This window comes from Mus caroli, unplaced genomic scaffold, assembly GCF_978045245.1.
Source record: "Mus caroli unplaced genomic scaffold, Mus_caroli_1 scaffold_20, whole genome shotgun sequence".
Classification (NCBI taxonomy): Eukaryota; Metazoa; Chordata; class Mammalia; order Rodentia; family Muridae; genus Mus; species Mus caroli.
Window position 1 is genome coordinate 57,712,121 of NW_028227275.1, and position 23,628 is coordinate 57,735,748.

Genomic DNA, 23,628 nt, shown 5'->3' on the forward strand with positions numbered 1-23,628 from the left:
CCGATCCTCCCCCTAGGTTCTGGTTTTTGCCTTTATAAGCCTGCTGGAAAATAGGGTTGGGGTCAGACTCCTCTACCCCTGCGTGGTGTATGGGTCTTGACCTCAGCATGCTGGTTTGTGTGCCATTAAAACCTCGTGTGTTTGCAGCAAGCTTGACTGTTGTGGCTTTCTGGGCTTGCGATCCCTGAGACTTGAGTGAGGGTCTCCCTTCGGGGATCCTACAAGACATTGTAGTGACAACTTTGGAGTTTTGGTTTCTTTGAAAAAAACACAGAAATATTATCAAACTGTGTTTTTGTTTTTGATCCTAAGTGTGAGGATATAGAACTGCTTCAGACTGTCCACAGCAGCTGACTATGATTTGCCTCGTGCTCTAGCAAGGACATGATTTTTCCAGCTGTAGATAGTTTCTGTGATGATGTGACATTTGGAATTCTGTGGAGTTTTTAGAGGGTATATAAATGCTAGGACCCCAAGAGGTTGTTAAGTAGCTGTGCACAAAGAAGAAACAAGAAGAAAAGGAAGAGGAGAAGAAAGAAGAAAAGAAAATAATTAGATAAAACTGACAGCAAAGATCAGACTTGCCCCAAGGAGCTGACTCCCATAATAAGCATGAAGTAGTCTAAAGATGCTGCTGCCCCCTTTCTGATCCCTGATACCCTGGACTCAAATACTACGTAGACACAAAGAATGCTTTATTCTGCAGAAGTCCAGCATGCTGAGGTCTCCTATTACCAAGATAGACACCCAAGTGAGCTCGTAGGCGCAATTTAAAGCATATTAGGGGAATAGTAAGACTCTGTCTGACAAAGCAGAAGGAAGGAAGGAAAGATGGAAGGAAAGAAGGAAGGAAGGAAGGAAGGAAGAGAGAGAATGATGAGAGGAAGGAAGGAAGGAAGGAAGGAAGGAAGGAAGGAAGGAAGGAAACTCTTAAACTCTTATATCTGGAGCTGGTTTGTGAATCTAGCATTAGGAAGTCAAAGGCTCACAGCAAGTTGAAAGCCAGCCTATGCCATATAGTGATTTCCAGGCCTGCCAGACCTAAATGAAACTTATCTTAAAAGAAAAACAAGCAAAACGTTTTTGTTCTAGAGCTGGGTTCTGAAGACAGGAGTCCGGCTGCAGTGTGTAACCAGAGCCCCAAGGGGTCCCTGACAAGGGGAGGGGGAAGCCTGTTAGCATCGGCGGGAGCCTGTGACACTCACCGACCATCCTTGGTCTCTGCATTGCTCTAAAAGGTTTACAGACACACAGCCCTGAGAATTCCTATGCAAAGGTTCTGGGTCAGCTTTGTGGGAAGTGAGGGGCCTCACCAGTTCTTTTGTTAATGAGTACTTCTCCAAGGCACACGGATGCTCAGGGGGAGCGCTTAGTTCAGCAGGGCTCAGCTAGTTCAGCGTAATTACACCAGATCAGGACGATTCCGCTGTAGCCCAACTAATTTTCTCCCCAGCTTCCATTCGTGCATACAGCTGGTGTCAACTAGACACAAAGTCTGTAGGAAGTGGAATACTTGGGAACCAGCAGAGGGCGACACGTGAGCCTGGTTTAGTAGGAAATGGAAGAGTCTCCGAGAAAGGAGAGTCTGGGCAAGCTGGACTACATCTCCCAGAAGGCCTAGCACGAGAGTAAATTTCCGGTCTCTGTGCCCGCGCACCTTTAGTGGGCGAGGCCGAGGGCGGAGCCCGAAGGAATGGAGGTCCCTGGACACGCCACTGGCTGCGGATGTGTGACGCACTTCCTGTGCGCCCCCTACCCCGTGTGTTTCTGTCGCGCCGGTCCCGCGGTTCGGAGTTGTGAAGGTGACAGCCGGAGGTGACCCGTCTGGCTCCCGCGATGCTAGCGGCACGGCATTTTCTCGGCGGGTTGGTTCCCGTGCGGGTATCTGTGCGTTTCAGCAGCGGCACGGTGAGCCCGCCCTGATTCAGGCCCACGCCTATGGCAGATGAGTGGCGAGCGGCGAGCGGGATTGTGGTTCCCTCTGCAGAGTCCTCTCCTCTCCGAGCTACCACCCGGTCTGGATAAAAACTAACGGTCCAAACTCCAGGCTGACGATGTCCAGTCCAGCTACTCTTGTTTTAACAACCCCGTCTTGGTGTGAGGGTTTGCAGGTTTTGAGGCGTCTTAGATAGTCTGTTATTTCTTCCTCGCAGCCCTACCGGGTATCAGGGTCTTCGCCCCATTTCAAAGTTCAGAAAACAGTTTTGAAAAAGATGTGTATCTCTTCAACCCCCCGACAGTATTCTGCTTCCAGTAGTGACCGGAAAACGCTTTTGTGAATTTTTTTTTTCTTTATGAGATAGGGGCTCATTATATAGTTCTAAGCTGTATTCAAATTAGTGTTGGTCCTCTTATCTCAGCCTCTCTGGGTGCTTCTGGGACCACAGGCATCCACCACTACACCTGAGGAGAAGTACTTTTTTTTTTTTTTTTTGAGACAGGGTTTCTCTGTATAGCCCTGGCTGTCCTGGAACTCACTTTGTAGACCAGGCTGGCCTCGAACTCAGAAATCCGCCTGCCTCTGCCTCCCGAGTGCTGGGATTAAAGGCGTGCGCCACCAGGTAGGAGTGGATGTCAGGCCACTTTCTACCAAGTCGTGAAACATTCCAGTCCACACCTCTCCTTTATCTCAGACCCCAAATCCATTTTGTTCCGCAGCCCCAATGAGGCACTTCTCTTCCATCAGTGACCACATACTACCTCTTCAGCAGAGTTAGGGAAATCAAGCGCCTCCTCCTAGCCAGGTTTTGCTCTAGTGGAAGAGTCAGACAAATCTATGCTGGTCTTGGGGAAGCAATGCTGGTGCTGTCGCTGAAGTGTGACATGGCTCCGTGGGGACCATCTGCTTTTAGCTTTGTGGCCTTCCCTAAATTCCTTTTGTTTAGAGCCCCCGTGTCCTCCTTTGGAAAATGGAGGAAACCATTCCTAGCTCAGGAATGCTACCAGGATGAATTGGGATGAAACGTTGGAGTGTTTAGCTCCTTAACTTCTAAACAGGAAGGACTGATATAAATGGTGGTCGGGAGCTACAATGTTTCAAACACTTTGAAGCCTCTACCCCTGCTGTGGCCCAGCTCCTCCTATGTAGGAAGGACCAAGAAGCTGAAAATTCTGCCCCAATCCCTCATAGTCCCTGAGCTCTAGACCTCCTGACCTTCTATCTCCCCAGACAGCACCCAAGAAAACCTCATTTGGCTCACTGAAGGATGAAGACCGGATCTTTACCAACCTGTATGGGCGCCATGACTGGAGGTGAGACAGTGCCCTTGGCCTGCTGGGTCCCAGAGCAGGACTTCTCCTTCACATTATTTCCTACTCTGTCCAGGCTGAAAGGTGCCCTGAGGCGGGGTGACTGGTACAAGACAAAGGAGATCCTGCTGAAGGGGCCTGACTGGATCTTGGGTGAGATGAAGACATCGGGTTTACGGGGCCGTGGTGGTGCTGGCTTCCCCACTGGCCTCAAGTGGAGCTTCATGAATAAGCCTTCAGATGGCAGGTTTGTTGGGGAATATCCTAAGCTCTGGTTGCAGGATTCAGGAGGGGCTGCTGGATCACTGGGTTTTGGGGGTGATGCTGGGAAACTTAGCAGGCTGTAAGAGAGGATATATCTATCCTTAACTTAAGAGCTATCTCTTTCCTCAGCAGAGACTTAAGATGTTACAATCCATACAAGATTTTCATTTAGGCAGACCTTATTATTCAAATTCCACCTTTGCCTTTTAATACTTAGCAAGCTTTGGAGAATCTGGTCCTTTTGAATTCTTTTTTTTTCTTCTTCTTCTTTTTCATTTGTATGTGCATGGGTGTGTGTCTGAGTATGATATGCAGAACTTAAAAAGATAATGTTGGTTCAGTTTTTGACCTGTAACTTCAGTTGACACCTAGACACCTAGAATGCAAATTATAAAGTTAACCACTCCGTTGGCATAATGGCTCAACAGGTAAGGGAGCCTGGCTTCAAGCCTGGTGACCAGAGGTCATCTCTAGAACCCACATGAAAGAGAGAGAGAGAGCTGACTCCCATAAGCTGATCCCTGAACTTCACATGTGTTAGGGCACATGCTGCCACCACCAGTAAATAAATGTAATAAACAGAAATATTGTTTCAAGATAGGACTTCTCTGTGTAGCTCTGGCTGTCCTGGAACTCACTCTGTAGACCAGGATGGCCTTGAACTCAGAGATCCACCCATCTCTGCCTCCTGGGTGCTGGGGTGAAAGGTGTGTACCACCACTACCTGCTCATTTTTTTAAAAGTCAACCATTCTACCTCCTGTTAGCCTCAAGGCTGTGGTGGAGGTTGCAGACCTCTTACGACCAAGAACTGAATTGACTCTCAAGGGAAGCCCAGGGAGAGATGTTGGATTTGTTCTCTCAGGAGAACATGGCTTATCTTGTGGACATATGTGGTCACAGATGAAATAGGCAGAGTTCTGTCATCGGTGTGACACAAAGAGAGCCTTGGATAGGGCACAGAGGATCAACTGCCTTGAGGCTTCTCTGAGTGTAGACGGAATGAAGTTTGAGAACTGGGTCCTGGTGGGTCTGTAGCCTGACTGATGTGCAGGACCCCACAGGCCCAAGTATCTGGTGGTGAATGCTGACGAGGGAGAGCCAGGCACCTGTAAGGACCGAGAGATCATGCGCCATGACCCTCACAAGCTGGTGGAAGGCTGCCTTGTGGGAGGCCGGGCCATGGGAGCCCGGGCCGCCTATATCTACATCCGAGGGGAATTCTACAATGAGGCCTCCAATTTGCAGGTGAGCACATGAGCGCTGGCTGATGGTGCAGGCACACCTCACCTCACATGCTGTCGTCTTTCCTGGCACAACCATTCTTAGATGGTAGTACCAGTTTGGGGCCAGCAATTGGGTTGGTGGGGGTGGGGAGTGGCATTCCTGCATCCATCAACAACATGACCTGGCCCCAGAGTTCTTCCTTTTTGTGCTCCAAAGTTCAACTTAGGAAGTCTTCAAGGGTTCCATGGGCCCTGGATTGGAGGCTGACTCTTGGGGTACAGTGGGGCTGGGGAACTTAGACCTTGTCCCACAGGTAGCTATCCGAGAGGCCTATGAAGCAGGTCTGATTGGCAAGAATGCTTGTGGCTCCGACTATGATTTTGATGTGTTTGTGGTGCGTGGGGCTGGAGCCTACATCTGTGGAGAAGAGACGGCACTAATTGAATCCATTGAAGGCAAGCAGGGAAAGCCACGCCTGAAGCCGCCCTTTCCAGCAGATGTGGGTAAGTCTCTGCCCAGCCCTGAGTGAGGCCTTGCCTTAGCTCAGCCCTCTGGGATCCTGAATGTGACCAGGTGCCTTCTGGGTGGTTCTTGCAGTATTTTTCTGTGCCCTTTGGAGAGGAGGACAGGTTGATGAGGAAGGTGTTAATAGTGCAGTCTCTGCCAGTGCCACCCACAGCCTTCAGTTCACATCAGATACCCATGTCCCCTCTGGGCAGTGTACTTTCTTCCTGTCCCAGAAGTTAGAGGTGTGGTGGTGAATAGGAAATGCTGCCCTGGAGTTGGGTACGGTGTGGGCCAAGAGCGATGAGGAGACAAGAGCAGGACATCCCACTAACAAGAGTCATGTTCCCGGTGGGGAGGTGGTGCACTCGAAAGGCAGAGGTGGGTGAATCTCGAGGTCAAGGCCATCCTAGTCAACAGGGTGAGTCCAGGATAGTCAGGTTATGGGGAAAAACCCAGTGTCCAAAAACAACGCATGCTTCCTTTCCTGGAAAGCCACCAGCCTCTTGTCATTTCCTTGAAGGAGTGTTTGGATGCCCCACAACTGTGGCCAATGTGGAGACAGTGGCTGTGTCCCCCACCATTTGCCGTCGTGGGGGCACTTGGTTTGCTGGCTTTGGCCGAGAACGCAATTCAGGTACCAAATTGTTTAACATCTCTGGCCATGTCAACCACCCCTGCACTGTGGAGGAAGAGATGTCTGTGCCGCTGAAGGAGCTGATTGAGAAGCACGCTGGTAAGCCTGGAGCCAACTCAGGGGCTGTGCTGGGAGAGGCCACGGTGGGAGAGCCATGACAAGCCTTTTGGAAATTGTCACAGGTGGTGTCACAGGTGGCTGGGACAACCTCCTTGCTGTGATTCCTGGTGGCTCATCTACTCCACTGATTCCCAAATCTGTGTGTGAGACAGTGCTAATGGACTTCGATGCGCTGGTGCAGGCTCAGACAGGCCTGGGCACAGCTGCAGTTATTGTTATGGATCGCTCGGTAATGGACCTCATGCCCCGTAAACCTCCTGCCAGCCCGGGTGTGTTCCCTCCCCGAGCCTCTCTGAAAAGTCTCCTGACTGGCTCTTGGCTCCCAGTTCCTACAGACTAAAACCCTGTACAGTGGGAGAGCATGGGCCAGAGCACTGGACCCGAGTCAGGGGTGTTGTGGGAGGGAGGCTAAGATGTCTGTGCACTGTTCCTTGTCTCCTAGACAGACATTGTGAAAGCCATCGCTCGTCTCATTGAGTTCTACAAGCATGAGAGCTGTGGCCAGTGTACCCCGTGCCGCGAGGGTGAGCTTCCTGGGAAGATTGGGATGTAGTTGCTGAGCTGTTCTTAACCTTCCCCCATGAGGCCTGCATCCCTTCAGGGTTGTCCCCTTCATGGTGGGAGGCCCTCAGGCCCCTCTTGTTGCTCCACTACAGGTGTTGACTGGATGAACAAAGTGATGGCCCGATTTGTGAAAGGAGATGCCCGGCCAGCTGAGATTGACTCCCTGTGGGAGATCAGCAAGCAGATAGAGGGCCACACCATTTGTGCTCTGGGTGATGGGGCTGCCTGGCCAGTACAGGTACACACTGCCCTGCTGTGTCACACTAAGGTGGGGGCATTGACATCCCAGAGCTTTGGAAATTTGCCACTCTGGTTCATACAGAGCCTCCCTCACCTTCCCAGGGTCTGATCCGACATTTCCGGCCAGAGCTTGAGGATCGGATGCAACGGTTTGCCCAGCAGCACCGGGCCTGGCAGGCAGCCTCGTGAGTCCACACCCTAGCCTGACAATTTCTCATCCCTTTGGGAAACTGGACAATAAACAAGTGCTGTCCACTCTCCAATCACAGCTTGTCTGGACCTTTGCTTTTCTCCGCTCCGTACCTCCCCTACGCATAGAGATGTGTTCCTTCACTGGGCAAGGGAAGCAGAATGTGACCAGGGCAGTGAAGGGTGAACTTGGCCCACTTCTCTTTTTGTGGCACTAGGGGACCAATCCCAGGGCTTTGGACAAGGTAGGGAAGCATGCTGCCACTGAACCACACCCCCAGTCTTAAATTTGAGGGGTGAGAGACGGAAAGTAGGGACCTGGTCTGCCCTGTGAGGTGAGGGCATAGAAGAGGCAGACATTCCTAGGGAAAGGACAGACTCCGAGCTGGCAGAAGAAGCAGGTGTTTATTTTGCTTTGTGTTTGGGGGTTACATGACTGGAAGGAGACAAGAATGCATAGCAGATGTGATAGCCCAGACCTCTTTCCAGATGCAGCAGACATCTTGGCCCCTGAGCCGGTTGCAAAGCAGGGCCCTGTGCTGTGCTGACTAGTCATCAAGTTGGGGGGGCACACTGTCCAGCAGGTGCCACAGTTCCAGCCGGTGGTCACAGTGGCCGAGGCACTCCCGCCAGTGGCGCAGGCGTTCCCCACTGGCTCTGCCACTCAGCTGCACCCCACCTGCCAAGAGATGGGTTAGTAGCCCTCAGAGTTCCTGAGGCTCCCTCTTGCACCCCGTGTTTCTGCTCACCAATGAAATCGTCAGCTGTGCCCAGGTCATAGTCCCACACAGACACCAGCAGTGCCTTCTGGGCCAGCTCCTCTCGATGACCTGCATAAAAGAATTCCTGTAGGGAAAGGGACAGTAAAGATGTGAGTTCTTTGGAGCTTACAAAACAGGCTCATCAGGCTCAAACAGGTAGGGCCTGGTTTGCTAAATCAAGAGGACACTTGACTGGGGTCTCCCAGCCATGACCCACCTCATTGAACTCAGGGTTCAGGGTCTTCCTCCGAACACTGGTCTTATATTTGGATTTCTTCCCAGAACTTGGATGCAGGAAACTGGATGGAGAGATGGGCTGGTTAGGCATGGTCTGGCAGAGCCAAGGACCCGCTTTCACCTTTCATGCCCACCTGCCTGTTTGTACTCACAGGCGGACAAAGGGGTCTGAGTAGCCATTGGCATCCATGGGAGCAAGGTGGGCACAGCGTAGCACACCCACCAGCAGGCCACCACGCTCGGAACTGTAGCACAGGGACAGTAGGATGCGTCCACGTTCTTCCCCAAACACCTCTGCCTCCATCTCCTCCTGCAGGTACAAGCTGTGGTCAGACCCTGTCCAGTCTGAAGCCCCCCACCTGCAGAGGCCAGGTCCCAGTGTGAGCACAAATGCCTATAGAGAAACCAGGCTGTCAAGTTTATTTCCCTAGATAGCCATTTTCCCAGTCCTCAGTGAAGAGACCTTACAGTAGCACTCAGATATCTGAACCCTCCAAAGCTCAGAAAAGGTAGGGTTTGCTGCTCATGTCAGAGCAAGAAGGGGTTGATGGTAAGCATTACAGCCATGCTGCGGCTTTCCTTCTCTCTTGTCTTTTTTTTTTTTCTTATTCTTTTTGTTTTGTTTTGTTTTTTTTTCTCTTGTCTTTTTTTTTTTTTTAATCTTTTTTTTTTGGCTGGGGCTTCCTAAGTGGCTGTCTTCATGCACTGGAAGTAGCTGAGAGGCTGTCATCACGGAGAGACAGGTTTCTTACCTTTTAAGCCCACCTTCACTTCCACTGCCTGGCAGACCATCATATAAATGTTCTTTGCATATTCTTAGACACTAGAGGTCCCCAGCTGGGAAGAAGGCCTGGGGTAGGATGCCTTCTTTCCCACCTTCAGGGTAGAATTGATGGCAGAGATCCAAACTTTCTTACCATTGGCGGTACTCGCTATCGCAGGAGTGCTCTGCCAGCGGTATGTGGCCAGGCATGATTGGACATGGGTTCTGGGATTGGTGGGGACTCTTTAGGGTTCTCAGTGATGTCCATTATTGCTGTGGGCCTCACGGGCTTGAGCCTACCTAAGAAGACACTACAGAAACTTGGGGCTCCACTATAGGACAGAGCATCTCCACTGTTGCCAGGAGCAGGAGGGCCTGCCTCCCAGCCTTGTAGATGTCCTTCCTGCCTGGCAAAGGGGCTTCTGGGCAGGATCTCGGGTGGGGTTGAGTAAGCGCTGAAGTCATCTTCATTGCTTCCTGAGCGGCGGGCCCAGAGGTACCCACTGCCCTGACATTAGCAGCAGACAAGCAATCTGGGAGCTTATTTCTACCCTGCCCAATCTCCTACCTCTGGCGACAAGCACCATCTCTCAGGCCTGCTTACCTATAGTCTGAGCCCTTCGCAGGCTGTTCCTAGTGTTTCCCATCTTCAGGCTGCCCTAGCAAATGAGTCACTGTCACCTCGCCCAGTCCTAAGACCCTAGCAGTTGTTGAGGACTCACAGAATTTATAAGAGAGATGGATTCAAATTTCTCTAAGCCCTTAAAGGCCTGGACACCTGCCCCTCTTAGCCCTAATCCCAGCCTGGGCTATCTAGATCTGCCTGTCTCTATACCTGTTCAGCCAAGCTTTGATACCCACCTCCTCATATAGAGACATGCCACGGGCTGTGTCCAGGCTCTTGGGCCTCTTGGTCTAAAAAAAAATCAGAGCACTTGATCACTTTAGTAGCTATTGTCCAGGACCCCTCCCTGACTCCCCGTGGCTCCTGGTCCTGTAGACCCAGCTTGAACTTCAGCCCACTCACCAGCTTCCGCTTCTCTAGACAGATGTCAAAGCTCCTGGCTCGGTTTGGCACCAGCTTCCTCAAGGGCACTCGTAGCTCCCCCAGGGGGGTTGCTCGCCGCCGGCGCCGCAGCCGTGAGTCCTCACACACACATAGTCTGGTGGCCATCCAGGTCAGTCCTGGTCACACAAGCCCCACCCCCTGCCTCCCTACTGGTGCCCTGATCTGGGTCCTCACCTCAGGGTCTTCCGTCCAGCATCCTGGCATGTAAAGCCATGATAGGTGAGAGTCTCCTCCCAGACAGGTTCCCTGGTGCCTCGAACAGTGCGTGTCCGAAGCTGGCTGGCCTGGGGTCAGGAAAGCAAGTCAGGCACCCTCCTGGCCTGCTGCTCTGACTCTTGGATCCTAGCAACTGAGATTTAGTTCTTGGGATAGGGTGAAGTAGAATCAATGGGTACCCTAAGCTGGCCCTGCTATCTAAGGGCCTGGATCTTACCCTCACCTTGCTGGCCCCTGGTAGTAAGTTGGCTTTGACATAGGTGTCCACAGAGCCGGCGGCTGGTGGCTTGAGGCCCTGGAAACACAAAATGGATGTAGAAAGAGACCTGTGGCTTGTCCCATCCAAGGAACTCAGCCTCTGTCCTCACCTTTGCACGATGGGCTGTGCAGTGCAGGGCACTGTTGTCCTCATCAAAGAGAAGTGTGAACTCCAGGGTGCCTAGGGCAGCTACGGAGGCAAGCGGTAAGCATGGTCACCCCACCGCTACATTGCCTGGTCTCTGCCCTGGGTGCCAGAGACACCCCTGACCCCATCCTAGGGAGCATCCCAATTGTCTCCCCTACTCACTGCTGTCATCCGAGTCTCCTTCGGGCTCAGGGTTGGGCTGCAGCTGGGGTGCAGAGGGGATGGCTGGGGCCAGCATTGCCTGCCGATCTGGGGCATGCAGCACCGGCTCCAAGAAGGGGTAGAAATGTGGGAAGTAGTCAGAAATGAGGTGGATGGGCCGAATGGGGCCAGGGCTCACATCGATGGCCATGTGTTCCTGCATGCTCACCCGCTGCCGCCCACTGGCTGGCCCTGCACATGCCATGGTGGTCCAGACATAGGGACTCAGAGAAGCTCCCACCTACTGGGGGCACCGAGCACACACCTGGCCACCAAGATGGAATGAAGAGGCATCACCAAGGCTGTTCTAGGACAGAAGACACTTTGCCTCACCTGCAAAGTGAAGGCTGGAGTCAGCCTTCTGGGATCCTTACCTCTGGAGAGCTGTGTCACACTGCTTTGCTGCTGCTGGCTCTAGGTGTATGTTTAGGGTGACAGAGCCTGAGACTGAGGTGAACCATCTGAGCAAGTGTGTGACTGAGCAGGGAGGGGATCAGGAGCCCAACCTCCCAAGGGCCCTTCCCTAGCACTGAGGGCCCAGCCTTGTCTCCTGCCTCTGCCCCCTCCATTCCATTCACACTTTGTTGAAAGGAGCTATTTTTACCACCATCATGTGCCTGCTGCTGGGTAAGGAGGCTGCAGGGCTAGAGGTGACAAAGGGGGTGTGTTGGGGGGGGTAGGCAGGAAAGGAAATAGGTGAGAAGGGCAGAAATGTGGGGGGATCAAGAGAGAAGAAAAAGGGATAGGGGACTGTGGAGGTATGAAGGGGTGGGGTCCTCCTGTAGAAATGAGTACAGCAGCTGGGAGAGCCCTGCATTCTAGTCCCCTCAAGGAAACCAGCTGGCAGTCACACCACACTCCCACCCTGTCCCCTGGCTGGGTCTCCCTCCCAAGTCTGTCCCCTTGATCTTTTGGTGAGGCTCTCTGTATGGTGGAACTGGCCTCTCGCTCCATCTCCGTATGGCTCTCTTCTTCCACTTCCCAGGCAGTGTCTTCTACTTGACTCGCTTCACCCTGGCCACTGGGCACATTATTTGAGGTGTTCTGAGCAGGGGAGCTCACTGACAGGAGCAGCCTAGCATCCCTTCCCCTTCTGCTCCACAAGTCTCACTGTGTAAGCCAAGTAAGAGTGGGCTTTGGATTCTCCATCCTCCTGTCTCCACCGCTGGAGTGTGGGAACTACAGGGGTGTGTCATGTGCTTGGCTTCCCCCCCCTCTTTTTTTTTTTTTTTGGTTTTTCGAGTCAGGGTTTCTCTGTGTAGCCCTGGCTGTCCTGGAACTCACTTTGTAGACCAGGTTGGCCTCAAACTCAGAAATCCACCTGCCTCTGCCTCCCAAGTGCAGGGATTAAAGTCGTGTGCCACCACCGCCCGGCTGCTTCTTTCCCTTCTTAAACCCTGTATGTATGTACATCTGTGAACATGTGTGTCATGGTCAGAGGACAACTTGCAGGAGTTGGCTCTCTCCTTCCACCACGTGGGTCTTAAAAGATCAATCTTTGTGACAGGTGCCTTCACTCACTAAGCCATCTCACCAGCCTCTATCATGTTTTTTTGCCTGTTTGTTTTGACACAGAATCTTTCACTGGCCTGTGTCTCACCAAGTAGCCCACACTGGCTGGCCAGCAGTCCCAAGAGATCCATCTGTCTGTTTCCCCAGTGCTGGAATTACAAGGGTTGCTACCATGCCCCATGTCTCGCTTTCCACACGGAAGATGCCAGAGGAGAGTTGTCAAACACTCTTTTAATCAGTTCTGGAGTAGCCTGGCCAAATGATGGCAGAGGCACTTAAAGGCCAGGCAGGCCTCAACCCCTAGGCAGCTCAGGAACAGCTAGGAAGGGCTGGTAGAAGCCAGGGGCCAGCAGCTTCAGGGTGAGCTCAGTGATGACAGCCGTGAGGCCCCAGACACGGTGTGGTCCATGCAAGAAGACAGGCAGTGTGTAGCTGAAGTGGCCACCCTGGCAGAAGTGGGTATACCCCTGGTTCTGTGTCTGCAGCAAGTGGGCCAGAGACATCTCAAATACTTCATCCACCTGTAGGCAAGAGACAGAAAGAGGGTGGACAGAGGACTGCCTGTGAGTCCCCTGGTAAGACAGTCCAACTCCCCAGTAGTCCCCATTCACCTCCTCAGGGTTGGGCTTAAGGCTCTGCAGATCCAGTGGGCCCACGTTGGCAAGTACCGGGACTATGGTTGCCTTTCCCTGGGTAGGAGAAGGGTGAAGAGTCAGGAGGAGCAGACTTAGGAAGCAGACCCTACTCTGCCATCCAGGTGTCTTGGGTAATCATAGTGGAGCCCTCCAGTTCCGGTCCTTGGTTTCTTGCCATGCTGCTTCACAGGTCCCCCTTGCCTGAATACCGCCAGGAAACCTCCCACTTGCCACTCAAGCCTAGAGGGATGCAGCCTACCCTGCAAGCCTTCCTGGACCCTGTCCTGGACTGAGCATGGCTGGCTTCCCGGCCACTAGGGGTACCGATTGTGATAGGATGAGGGTGGCTCACCCGGTCATAAACTGGCTGCAGGACACCCCACACGTGCTCCTTGGGCACCTCTAGGCCCAGCTCCTCCTGAGTCTCCCGAAGGGCCGTATGTATTACATCTTGGTCGTCCGGATCACACTTACCGCCTGGGAAACTAAATGGGCAGAGGGAATCTTGGGACCACAGGTCGTCAGGAGGCAGTTTAGCTCTCTGTGCCATTAGAGTAAGGGGGGACAGGCACTGGAGATATAAATTACGACATGAGGGTCTGGCAGCTGGCTAAGACTATGCTAGGGCTCAGACACCCTATGTCTGCCTATGGTGTCCCAGTAGTGCAGATATCGTCCCCGGGTGTTCTCAACTTCTGCTGAGGGCGAAACCAAAGAAGGGGAGCCCCGGATCGCCTCTCTCCAGTCTACAGTAAGGGGCAGAGTCCTGTTTATGAAGGGAGAAATTCAGAGGGGTATGCGGGCCACAGGTAGTGCGCCGGCAAGGCCGGCGTACCTGACTTCCCCTTTGTGCCTCCCAACCAGGCGATTAGAGCGCAGCGTGTAGAGCAGCGCCGGGACCCCGCGCACGAGGCACAGCGGCACAAGCACTGCGGCCGCTGCGGGCCGCGAGCGTAACCGGGCAGTGGTCCGCGCTAGCAGCTGCCGGCAGCGCTGCTCGTCCTCCGCGGACAGGCCATCAGGCAGCATGTCCCAGACGTCCGGGACACAGGGGGGGATCGGCCCGCTAGGGAGGGGACGCCGCAGCGCGCAAGCTCCGGCGCGGGGCGGGGGACCTAAGTGGGAGCCGGAAGGAGGCGTGGCTTCGAGGAGGCGTGGCTTCCAGGAGCCGGGTATGAGAGGCGGCCAGGCCTGGGACTGCCCTTGCAAAGCCTCGGACGCCGGCGGTATGAAGCCTGCCCGGGTAGAGCCTCCGAGATGGACAAGGCAGTGGCTGCTGGAACCTCGGAGGAGTTCCAGACGAGGCCTGCTGAGGCAGAGCCTCGGAGACCTCGGGGGTGTGGCTTAAGGCGGGTTTTGCTGCTATTGGGCGACAGAGGGCATCTGGGGCGGAGTTTGCGAGATGAGGGCAGAAGCGGTTTTGTGTACAGGGACCAGAGCGCCACCTAAAGGAAAGACCTGGCTTAGAGCCGATGGAAGGCGTGTCCGGAAAAGCCGGCCAGCTTCGCTTGAGTTTCTTTCCAGGGACGTGACTTCCCTATCTGTGGCACAGTTGGTTTGGACTCTGTGTCTCCGGAACGCTTGAGTAACCTGAATTGAATGGGTCCTGACTTCGGGTTCGGGAATTGGGATGTCTGGCTGCTGAAGATCTTCTGGGCCCCTTTTCTCTCGTCTCGTGGGTGTCCGTGCTTTCCAGAACGTCTCACAGGAAGAGCTCTGGGTCGGAGCACAGTCGGAGTCATCAGGTGCCTCTGGGCGCCCACTCCAAGACAACGAAGAGTTCGCGCCTCCCCCAGCCTTATTCCACCAGACTCTACCGAGAGGACTTCAACCTGGACTTTTACCTCCGGTTCTCCAAGTATACACCCATCCCTACCTTGGCCTGTGTGATCCCTATCTATCATATTAGACACACTTCAATGACCCCTGGCTCTCAGAACCAGCCTTAGAGCATCGCATTTAAGTGGAATGATGAGTGTCAGCTGTACTTTGCTGTGTGACTGTGAGCCAAAACCTCTCTGAGCCGCTTCCATCCTTATATGGGTACACAAAATAGGGGACACACCAGGTTAACCGCAGCCTTGCTGGTGTAGTCAGTTATCACCCGGTGCTCTGGGTCCAGCTTTTGGAGACTTATAAAGGTGATGGGACTGTCTGGTCTGGGAGTTCCTGTGAACAGAAGCACTGTGACTGCTGTTGCCAAGCAGTTTAATGTGGGGGAAGGACATTCGAAGCAGGATTTAGAGGAGGCATCCTCGAGGCAGCAGGGCATGATTCAGGGCTTTTGAGTAGGAAGGAGACCTGATTCCAAGGCTGGCAGGCCCCAGACTGACTTTGAGGCAGGAACCCACTGCTGTAGAGCTTCCAGTTGTGCTGCCCTCCTTAGGAGACGTCTTACAGAGGAGGGTAAGAGAGGTGGGGCACAGGGGAAAGAGGCTTCCACAGCACTCAGCCATCACTGCGAGGCTTGATTAGACACCAAGCACAAGGCAGAGGTGGGCAGGAGCCCCAGCCCAGCTGTGAGGGTTGGGTCTTCCTGATCTCCCGCAGTGCTGATGTTGGGGAGAGGGTAAGGTGCCAGCCGAGCTCTTGGGGACCCAGCATGGCTTGGGGATCCAGGGTACAGGTTCTGGTAAGGGAGGGGTCTGTAGGTGGCAGGGGCCAGCAGGACATCGGGGGCAGGCAGCAGCTGATGGTGTGGCTGAGTAGGGGTCCTGGAGCTGGAAGCGGAAGCTTTACTGGTATCTGAAGGAGAAAATGGTCTAAGTGGACCACAGATTTCCCCTTATACCCCCAGTCCTAATACTGAGGCCTACGTTGTCTGTCTTGTCGCTGGCCACACATCTTGACCTATGTAGTATTCATCTTTGTTCTCTGCCTGAACTTTCTTCCTTACCTTCTCTATTCAACTGTCTCCCAGTTCCAAGCTGAGCTTTTAGTATCCAATGCCCAACTCAGGATCCACCTCCTCCAGGAAGCCCAGCAGGCACCCCTCCTTTGCTCTGAACCCTGTCCCTGCCCTGCTTTTTCCTGTGCCTTCCTGCCCAGGTAGGGATGGGGGAGGAGGATGTTGCCCATCATGGTGAAACCCCTTCCTGGAGGCCTACGTGCATGCCATTGTGTTTGGGGTGGGTCCTCACCTTTCTCTCGTTCTGCAGAGCCCTTAAGCAGGCAGGGACTGAGGCTGCTACGACTCCGGGCAGGAATGCTGAGCAGTGGCCGGGGGGTCACAGGCCTGAAAATAGGGCAAGCAGGAATGGGGGAAAGGGCAAGGGAGCACCCCACCCCCACTCCAGATGCTATGGTCAGAGTCAGATAGGGGATCCCAGGGCAAACTAGAGGACATGACCATGAAGCAGGTCAGGAGTGAAGGCCTTAGGAGCTGCTTGGGATGGAGGGGTGGAGGGGAAGGGCACAGCTGGGCTTAGAGCAAGAAGGCAGGAGTGAGACGATACCATGAGTCTGGGTCAGCCTCTCTGAAACCTTTGGCAAAGGGATTGCTAGCAATTTTCAGCTGCGTGATCTACAGAAAGAAAGTTTAGTTGTAGACTTGGCTCCAGCCATTGAGCCCTGGAAGCCCACACTTAGCCCTGGGAACTTCCGCTCAGCAGGACCCAGACCCCCTTGGCCCAGGGTCTCCAGTGCCAGCAGGAAGGCAGATGTCCAGGGGACAGAGGCCCCTCCAGCCTCAGTCTCTGCCCCTCAGAGCTGAGCTGGTCCTCGGGATCTGTGGGACAACCCACCCTGTGGTTCTGATAAGCTGTCACGGCTGTGAACTGGGTCTCCGTGAAGACAAAGGACTTGAAATTTTCCTGGGCATAGCGGGCACTGTCCTTGCGTGGGTCCACGAAGACCACATGGAAACGGGGCTGATAACGATGCATGGAGTTGAGGATGATCTGCAGGAGGGTGGGAGCCAAGTGCAGGGTGGAGCTGGTGCAGCCACCCTCCATGGGCCCACCTCAGGCACATGGCCCTGTGGCACAACCTACCCACCGCTGGCCCTTCCAGTCCCACTGGGAGTCTCCTCAACTCACTCCATGTTTTCTAACCTCAGGGTCTCTGCTCAGGCTGTCCCCTAAGCTTCAAACTGCTTCCCCTCTCACCTCCTCTTCCTCCCTCTCTTCCTTTAGACAGCCATGCAGATATCCCACCAGCCCTGCCAGCTCTAGCTCCAGGCTTTATCACAATCCCAGTCCCACCCGGTTACAGCCAGCTCAGCCCCTCCCCGTGACAGCGTAGTGGCTTGCGCCTCACGTGGCCATTGTCGTCCATCAGGTTGTTGGTCAGCTTGAGTTTGTCAAAGGACACGATCTGCCGCATCCACTGGGCACCCTTGGCTGGCGAGTCAGGGTGGAAGTGCACCCTGCCAGGCGTGGCAGGGTCCGCCTTGCCTGCCACCAGCCAGGCAGAACTGTGGAATGCGTACCTGGGGGAGCAGGGGGAGAGGTCAGGGGCTGTCCTTGCCCTACTCAGTGCCATGTCTAACCAAGGTGATTGTGAAAACGCTGATTCTCAGCCTGTCATGCTCAGTCCACCTGGTGGGCATCATTTGTTTTTTAATTGCGTATGCCTCAGGCTAGCCCATTCCCTCTTTCTTCTGCCTAAGACCTGTCGCTCTAGGCTGGCCTCCCCTGGTATGGACTCAGAAGGGCTCCACCTCACCCTGTCTGCCCTTAGGGGCAAGTTCCTGTTCTCAGCACTCTTGCTCCCTTGCCGTGGCCTGACCTGTATCTCTTGTCATCCAACGGGATAAAGTCCATGAGCAGAGCGTAGTCAGCCAGCGTGTCCATGCCCAGGATCTTCACCTGGAACGTTGGGAACATCCTCCTGCAGGGAAGGGGTGCTCAGCCTGGCTCTGCCCCTCCCCCAGCCCCTGCCCATCCCCCACTCTCTATGCCCACACCTGCCCGCTTTGGTGACAATCATCTCTGTGCCCAGCTGGTTGAACTCTTCCCACAGTGGCTTCATCTCCAGCTGCACCATCACACTGGACACACGTGGGTTCTTGGGGCCCTGCCCAGTGGGCTCTGCCATGGCTTGGGCTTCTGTAGACATGGTGCAGGAATCTGAGGGGAATCGTGTCCCCAGCCGGGACTCCCAGCTGGTGCTGGTCTCAGGATGGGGACAGGTCTCTGGAGGAGCAAGTACCCCAAGGCCAGCAGACAGGAAGACTGTGGAGAGAGGATGAAGACTTGTCAGCCTGACTCAGTGTCCGTTCAGCCTCATCTTTCGGACTGTGTCCGTGTTCCTCCTCCTCTGGAAGGCCCCTGGCTGCCAGGCTTCTGTCCCCAGTGTTGTCAGCCAACATCACTCCACAGTCAGTTACTATGACCTTTTCTTTAGTTTTTCCCTGCAACATGGTCTCATGTAGCCCAGGCTGACCTCAGACTCATTATGTAACCAAAGCTATCCTTAAACTTCGGATCCTCTTGCCTCTGCTTCCCAGAGCCTAGGGTAACAGGCATGTGTCACCATGACTATTTGGCTAGGAGTGGTGAAGCTTGGTGATATTTGGTAGCCAAGACTGGCCACAAGCTAGAGGGAATCCTCCTGCCTTAAGCTTTTCAGGTGCTAGGATTACAGTCACTGCGCCTAATTTAAAGTCTTTCCCCAGGAGGATCCTGGAGGGTAGAGACAGGCAGCTACATGGCCTTGGGAAAATTGTTTCAGCTCTTGGCTCCCTAGTTTCCCATCTTGGAGGGCAGACAACGCCTTGGTGAGAGCAGAGTGGCACACAGGAGGCTCTTCAGTTCAGTGCTACTGAAACTCCCTGGAGCTCCAGCAGCCCAGTGCTGTTTGATGGGAAGGAGGCTGAAGGGAGCTCTCAGATCATACAAATTATCTTCCCTAGACCCTGAAACCTGAGCCATATCCCCAGCAAAGCCTTTAAACTGTGGCTAGAGTGCGCATGATATAAAATTTACCATGTTAAGCATGTCTAAGCATACAGCTCATGGCATTAGGACACTCATGGCTGTGTATGCACCCCCTCCCTGTTCTGGACAGTCTCAGCCATAATTTGCAACACAAGCCTTGGCCGAAAGATTCCAAACGCTCCAGTTTCTTATTTAAACAATGATACTTGGGCTGTGAGATGACTCAGTGGATAACGAAGCTTGCTGCAAAGCCCAAAGACCTGGTTCCATTCCTAGGACCAATGTGGTGGAAGAAGAGAACCAACTTTGCTTATCCTGACTTCTGTGTGCACACACTAGACTAATTTACTTTCTATTGCTCTGATAAACATGACTGAAAGCACGCTGGGAGCTCAGAGGCAGGAGGGGATGCAGAGGCTATGGGAGAAGCCCGCTTACTGGCTCTCCTCGTGGCTTGTTCTGTTTGCCCAGGGGTGGCACTGACACCAGTGGGCTGCATCCTCCACATTAATCACTAACCAAGTGCCCTGTAGGCGCTCACAGGCTAACCCGGTGAAGCAGCCCCTCGGGTTTATTTTGTGTGTGCTGGTTAGTTATCCACTCATACTCACCAGCACACACAAAATAAATATTAACAAAGTAATGATTCCCCTCCCCCAATCTGGGGACACAACTCAGTTGGTAGATGGCTTGCCTACAGAGCACAAAATGCTGGGCTCAGTTCCCATCAAGACGTTAAAAATATACACAGCATGGTGGTACATGTCTGTAATGGCAGTACTCGAGAGATGGAGGCAGGAGGACCAGAAGTTCAAGGCTCTTCTCCTATACGTAGTGAGTTGAGGCTGGCCTGGGCTTCACGAGACCCTGTCTCCCTGTCCCTGTCTCAAATACATATTAAAGAGGAAGGAAGGGAAATGTAACAAGGAAACAGAACCGGTAAGACTCTGATTCAAAAGCTACAAACAGAACAAAGGTGCAGTAAGGTGCCAGCTTCAGGAAGACACTGCCAGCTGTCAAGGTGACTGTTAGGACAAGAAAAGAATCTAGAATTTAGCAAGTGTGAGTAGAATTATGGAGGAGTTGGAATCCTGGGGTTGGTGGGAATTTAAAACGGTGCAGCCTTTGCAGATCAGAGGCTTCTTAAAAAACTAAACAGAATCACCAAAGTAGGAGCCCAAGCACCGATCCACCTCAGGACAGTGCTGCTTCAGTAGCCAAAAGGCAGAAGCAATCGCGTGTCCACTGACAGATGAGTAGATAAAAAATGTAGCCCACAATGGAATACTATTCACCCTTCAAAATAAAGGGCTTTCTGATGCAGTGGGGAGAGACCATGAGAACAGAGCACTCTGCTATGTGAGATAGGACAGAAGCACAGGTCGGTTTGTATAATTCTACTCACAGAGGTTAAAGAAAATCACAGAAACAAAGTGGTGGTTGCCGGGCAGGAGGAGGAGAAAACCCTCCGTGAGGATGAGAGTTTCAGCTTTATAAGATGAAAAAAAAAAAAAAAAAGTAAGCAGATTGTGGTGAGGGGCACACAGCCGTGTATGTCCTAATGCCATGAGCTACACTCTTAAACATAGTCAGCGTGGTGAATTTTATATCACATACATTCACTACAGTTTAAAGGTGCTGCTGGGGATACAGCTCAGCCCCAGAGCACTTGCCTAGCGCGCATGGGGATTTGTTTTCAATGCCCAGCACTGGATTTTAAAGACGGTTATTTTGGTCCAGATGTGGTACACATCTGTACTCCCAATACTTGGAAACTGAAATCACCCTTAGCGACATAGTGACTTAGGTAAGCCTCAGCTACACAAAAAACCCCAAAAATTTGTGGAGAACATTCCAGTAAGGGGCTGAGGATGGAAGGAACCATGGAATTTGTTGTGGCCAGGAGTGAGGAGACAAAGTCTCCATTCCCAACAGTGCCCCTGGTAAACAGGAGCAAAGGGCACTGCTGGACAGGTGGGGGCTGGGGGGCCTCTCCGCAGGCTACATGAATGTGGGGGAAGCCAGGCAACATGACTTGCATTTCCATAGCCAACAAGATGGAAGGAGAATACCAGCTCCACAGAGGTTGCCCTCTGACCCCCACGAACATTCTGTGACTATCCCGCCCCCACCATGCACACTCACATGCATATATGTGCAGGAGTATGTACATGCAATAATTAAAATACTTATTAATTATTATAAATAATAAAGAGACCGGTGGCTGGAGGTGTCTTATGTCTAGCATGACACCAGGCAGGCAGTGCCACTGGACTGCTTATTCAGAGCATGTGCAGACAAGGCTTGTGCCATGCCTTCTGCAGCCCTGACCCACGAGGAGTGAGTGACCTGTGAGCCTGAACCCATACTTACCTGCCATGCGGACAGCCGGGCAGCCAGATCTCAGCTCAGGCTAGGCTGCAGCCTCACCCAGGGAGGGAACGCCAGTGAGTGACACTGGGCTGGCTCCTATGCTCAGCAGCAGACCTCACTCTCAAGCATGCACCTGTCCCCAGTTCTCAGTACTTCCCTCCTTGTTTGTCCTCTGTCCGACTTCCTGGCTGAGGCTTTTCCTCCTGAGCGGGACACCTGGTTGGATGTAAAGCCCAGCTTGGGGATGTTCTGGTGGGTATCTCCAGATTGACTCTGATTGTAGTGTCTGGAGCTGGGCCACTGGCTGGGTTTGGCTCTGGAGGCAGGCTCATGTGGAAGGGGGCAGGTGGGAAGGTTGTGACGTTGCAAAACTCCCCCTCTCCTCTCCTGGATCTCTCTCCCTTCTCCAGCTAAGAGGCCCCCAGCTATTCCTGATCAATGGGCCCCAGTGCAGGTGGGGGCAGGGTGCCATCTTGAGGACAGCCTGATGTCCACAGGGGCCAGGCTCTGCCTAGATGGAAGGGCTGAAGGGGAGGCAGCAGGGGAAGCAGCAGATGTGGGCTAAGTGCAGAGGTGGTGCCCTCTCTCCTAGTCTAAGACCCCTGCCTACTGATATTGTCCCCATAAGTCTACAGCCTGTCCCTGCAATGGACAGGCAGGAAACACGAGAGAGGCAGAGAGAGCTTCAGATTGGGTAGTAAGATATTCAGATTCTCCTGCCAGTCCAGTGCCTCAGTATCCCCGACTTCAGTGAACAATCTCTCTGCCTGTGATGATCCAGCCTTAGCTGACAAGCAGCATAGCGTGGGTCATCCCTCACATGATCACTTGTCATCTCCATTAGGTAGACTGAGGAAGCCTAAGCATCCGCTGTGCACACTCTCCAGTCTTGCCAGTCACCTCCTCCAAGCTTCCCCATCTGTTCTGAGGGAAACCTAGTCACTGCCCAGAGGTTGGGCTTCCTCTAAGCCCATGCTTCCTTTATTGAGAGCATCCCTTGACTAGTGGCTTGTACTTAACAGCCCACCTGGCCAGGCTACCTCAGCCCACCCTGGGAGGGAGAATCCAGACCTCCGCAGAGTCTGGTGCTAGAAGGTTGTGTTCAAAGAGGCCATGGTCTTTGCCAGGGGCAAACAGGGGCAGGACCTAAGCCATGTCAGTGTAACACTTGGGGCACAGGCTAGATAGACCTGCCTCTCTCTGCCATCCATTCAGTGCCCCTCAGCCCCAGACTCTAGCCTGAAGCTGGACACACACACACACACACACACACACACACACACACACACACTAGGGGTGCTGAGGGAGCAGTTCAGAAGACCCCACCCTGCACAGATCCATACTCCATGGACACTAACATTGGCTTTGGTGCTTTCAACCAGGTAAGAAAGGGGCGCTGTCTGTAAGTCAAAGGATGCCAGCGTCTCCCAGGTTCTCCAGTGAAGTGTGCCCAGACCTCCTGCCCCAGAATTCCGTGTGCTGGGTGCGAAGTAGGAGAGAAAAGGGAGAGGTTGGGGGATCCTGTCCCAGTCTTAGCAGCTCCTCCTCAGCCCAGATTCTCAGAAGTGGGCCAGCCTGGATTCTGCTGGGCATTGAAGTGTGTGTGTGTGTGTGTCTGTGTGTGCGCATGCCTTCCTTTGATACACATACTGGAAAACACACACACATGAACATAAACATGCTAGATCACATGTCTACATGTGCACTCATGAACTCAGAGGCTTATCCAGGAGAGGACAGTGTGTGGGGCTTCTGTATGTTTCTAGTCTCACAGATAGGACCCACAACCCAGTATGTGAACGCATGCACACTGTGCAAGGCAGGCCACCCTGCAGCCCTCCCTCCTGCCCCAGGCTCCTGCTGGCCCCACTGCCCTCTCATCCATCTTGCCTGCCAGCTGCTCCCTGGCGCACCCATATCCTTCACACCTTCTCATCTCACAGCTCAATACCAGGAGGCGGTGTGGCAGCCGTGGCCGCAGGGAGATGAATGAGCCAGGCAGACTGCAGAGGCCCAGAGACTGTGGGAGGGCAGAGCTCTGGGCCCTGGATCCTGACCTTTCCTGAGTAGTTTGCAATGCTGTGCCTGCTCAGCAGGGAACCTGGTTGAAGACTAAGAGACACCACTGGCACCTTTCACTGTTCCCCTCATGCCAGGGGTGAGGGTGGGGAGAGAAGGTGGTGGTGGTGAAGGGACCTTGGCTTCTCTCTTGGGCTTCCATCTGCCCTAACCCAGGCCATCTCCTCCCAGTACCCTTGCAGCTGGACAGTTGTCCTGGGTGTACCCCGTCTGCATCCAACTCCCCTGAGCCCCTGGAAATTCACATCTGGGCCATGTGCCTAGCTATGCAGATTGCTTCAAATGGACACTGCAGGCCCAGGACTCTTGGGACCACACACATACCCGGGTAGGCACAAACCTGGGCAAGCCCAGCTGTTTACATTTACATGGGCACATGCCAGTAGGAGGATGGGGACCTCCCACCCCCCAGGTCCTGGAAGTTCATTTCCAGGTCTTCCTCCACATGGAGGGTCTCTCTTTATCCCCAGGATATCCGGCCAAATACAGGCACAGAGATGGCTA

At 53.5% G+C, this 23,628-nt stretch overlaps 4 protein-coding genes across 7 annotated transcripts; 1 reads left to right on the forward strand and 3 right to left on the reverse strand.

The window, feature by feature from the left end:
- The first annotated feature begins 1,734 nt into the window (after positions 1 to 1,734).
- Ndufv1 (NADH:ubiquinone oxidoreductase core subunit V1) lies at positions 1,735 to 7,067 on the forward strand. The gene is made up of 10 exons (XM_021151864.3): positions 1,735 to 1,908; positions 3,170 to 3,252; positions 3,326 to 3,496; positions 4,577 to 4,760; positions 5,053 to 5,242; positions 5,767 to 5,979; positions 6,063 to 6,229; positions 6,443 to 6,524; positions 6,657 to 6,802; positions 6,907 to 7,067. Exons 1-10 carry the CDS (start codon positions 1,837 to 1,839, stop codon positions 6,991 to 6,993), a joined length of 1,395 nt encoding a protein of 464 aa, XP_021007523.1. The 5' UTR covers positions 1,735 to 1,836; the 3' UTR covers positions 6,994 to 7,067.
- Positions 7,068 to 7,385: 318 nt separating this feature from the next.
- Positions 7,386 to 11,164, reverse strand: LOC110285872 (double C2-like domain-containing protein gamma). Of its 2 annotated transcripts, none has more exons than XM_029472675.1 (11): positions 11,021 to 11,164; positions 10,608 to 10,713; positions 10,408 to 10,487; positions 10,263 to 10,334; positions 9,998 to 10,107; positions 9,782 to 9,917; positions 9,616 to 9,669; positions 8,144 to 8,301; positions 7,972 to 8,053; positions 7,743 to 7,839; positions 7,386 to 7,672 (listed from the first exon to the last, which is right to left on the reverse strand). In XM_029472675.1, exons 2-11 carry the CDS (start codon positions 10,681 to 10,683, stop codon positions 7,542 to 7,544), a joined length of 996 nt encoding a protein of 331 aa, XP_029328535.1. In that variant the 5' UTR covers positions 10,684 to 10,713; positions 11,021 to 11,164; the 3' UTR covers positions 7,386 to 7,541. The 2 variants fall into 2 exon arrangements, with proteins under 2 accessions (XP_029328535.1, XP_021007993.1); XM_021152334.3 differs by having other exon boundaries at positions 10,608 to 10,911.
- A 1,205-nt stretch (positions 11,165 to 12,369) lies between these two features.
- On the reverse strand, positions 12,370 to 14,238 carry Nudt8 (nudix hydrolase 8). Of its 2 annotated transcripts, XM_021152085.3 has the most exons (4): positions 13,629 to 14,226; positions 13,146 to 13,278; positions 12,770 to 12,847; positions 12,370 to 12,679 (listed from the first exon to the last, which is right to left on the reverse strand). In XM_021152085.3, exons 1-4 carry the CDS (start codon positions 13,820 to 13,822, stop codon positions 12,452 to 12,454), a joined length of 633 nt encoding a protein of 210 aa, XP_021007744.1. In that variant the 5' UTR covers positions 13,823 to 14,226; the 3' UTR covers positions 12,370 to 12,451. The 2 variants fall into 2 exon arrangements, with proteins under 2 accessions (XP_021007744.1, XP_085690340.1); XM_085834214.1 differs by having other exon boundaries at positions 12,370 to 12,847; positions 13,629 to 14,238.
- A 746-nt stretch (positions 14,239 to 14,984) lies between these two features.
- Tbx10 (T-box transcription factor 10) lies at positions 14,985 to 21,412 on the reverse strand. 2 transcript variants are annotated; one of them, XM_021152084.3, is made up of 8 exons: positions 21,046 to 21,412; positions 17,700 to 17,967; positions 17,522 to 17,623; positions 17,051 to 17,222; positions 16,537 to 16,662; positions 16,249 to 16,316; positions 15,934 to 16,028; positions 14,985 to 15,538 (listed from the first exon to the last, which is right to left on the reverse strand). In XM_021152084.3, exons 1-8 carry the CDS (start codon positions 21,050 to 21,052, stop codon positions 15,249 to 15,251), a joined length of 1,128 nt encoding a protein of 375 aa, XP_021007743.1. In that variant the 5' UTR covers positions 21,053 to 21,412; the 3' UTR covers positions 14,985 to 15,248. The 2 variants fall into 2 exon arrangements, with proteins under 2 accessions (XP_021007743.1, XP_021007742.1); XM_021152083.3 differs by having other exon boundaries at positions 16,537 to 16,692; positions 21,046 to 21,408.
- Between the last annotated feature and the right edge of the window lie 2,216 nt (positions 21,413 to 23,628).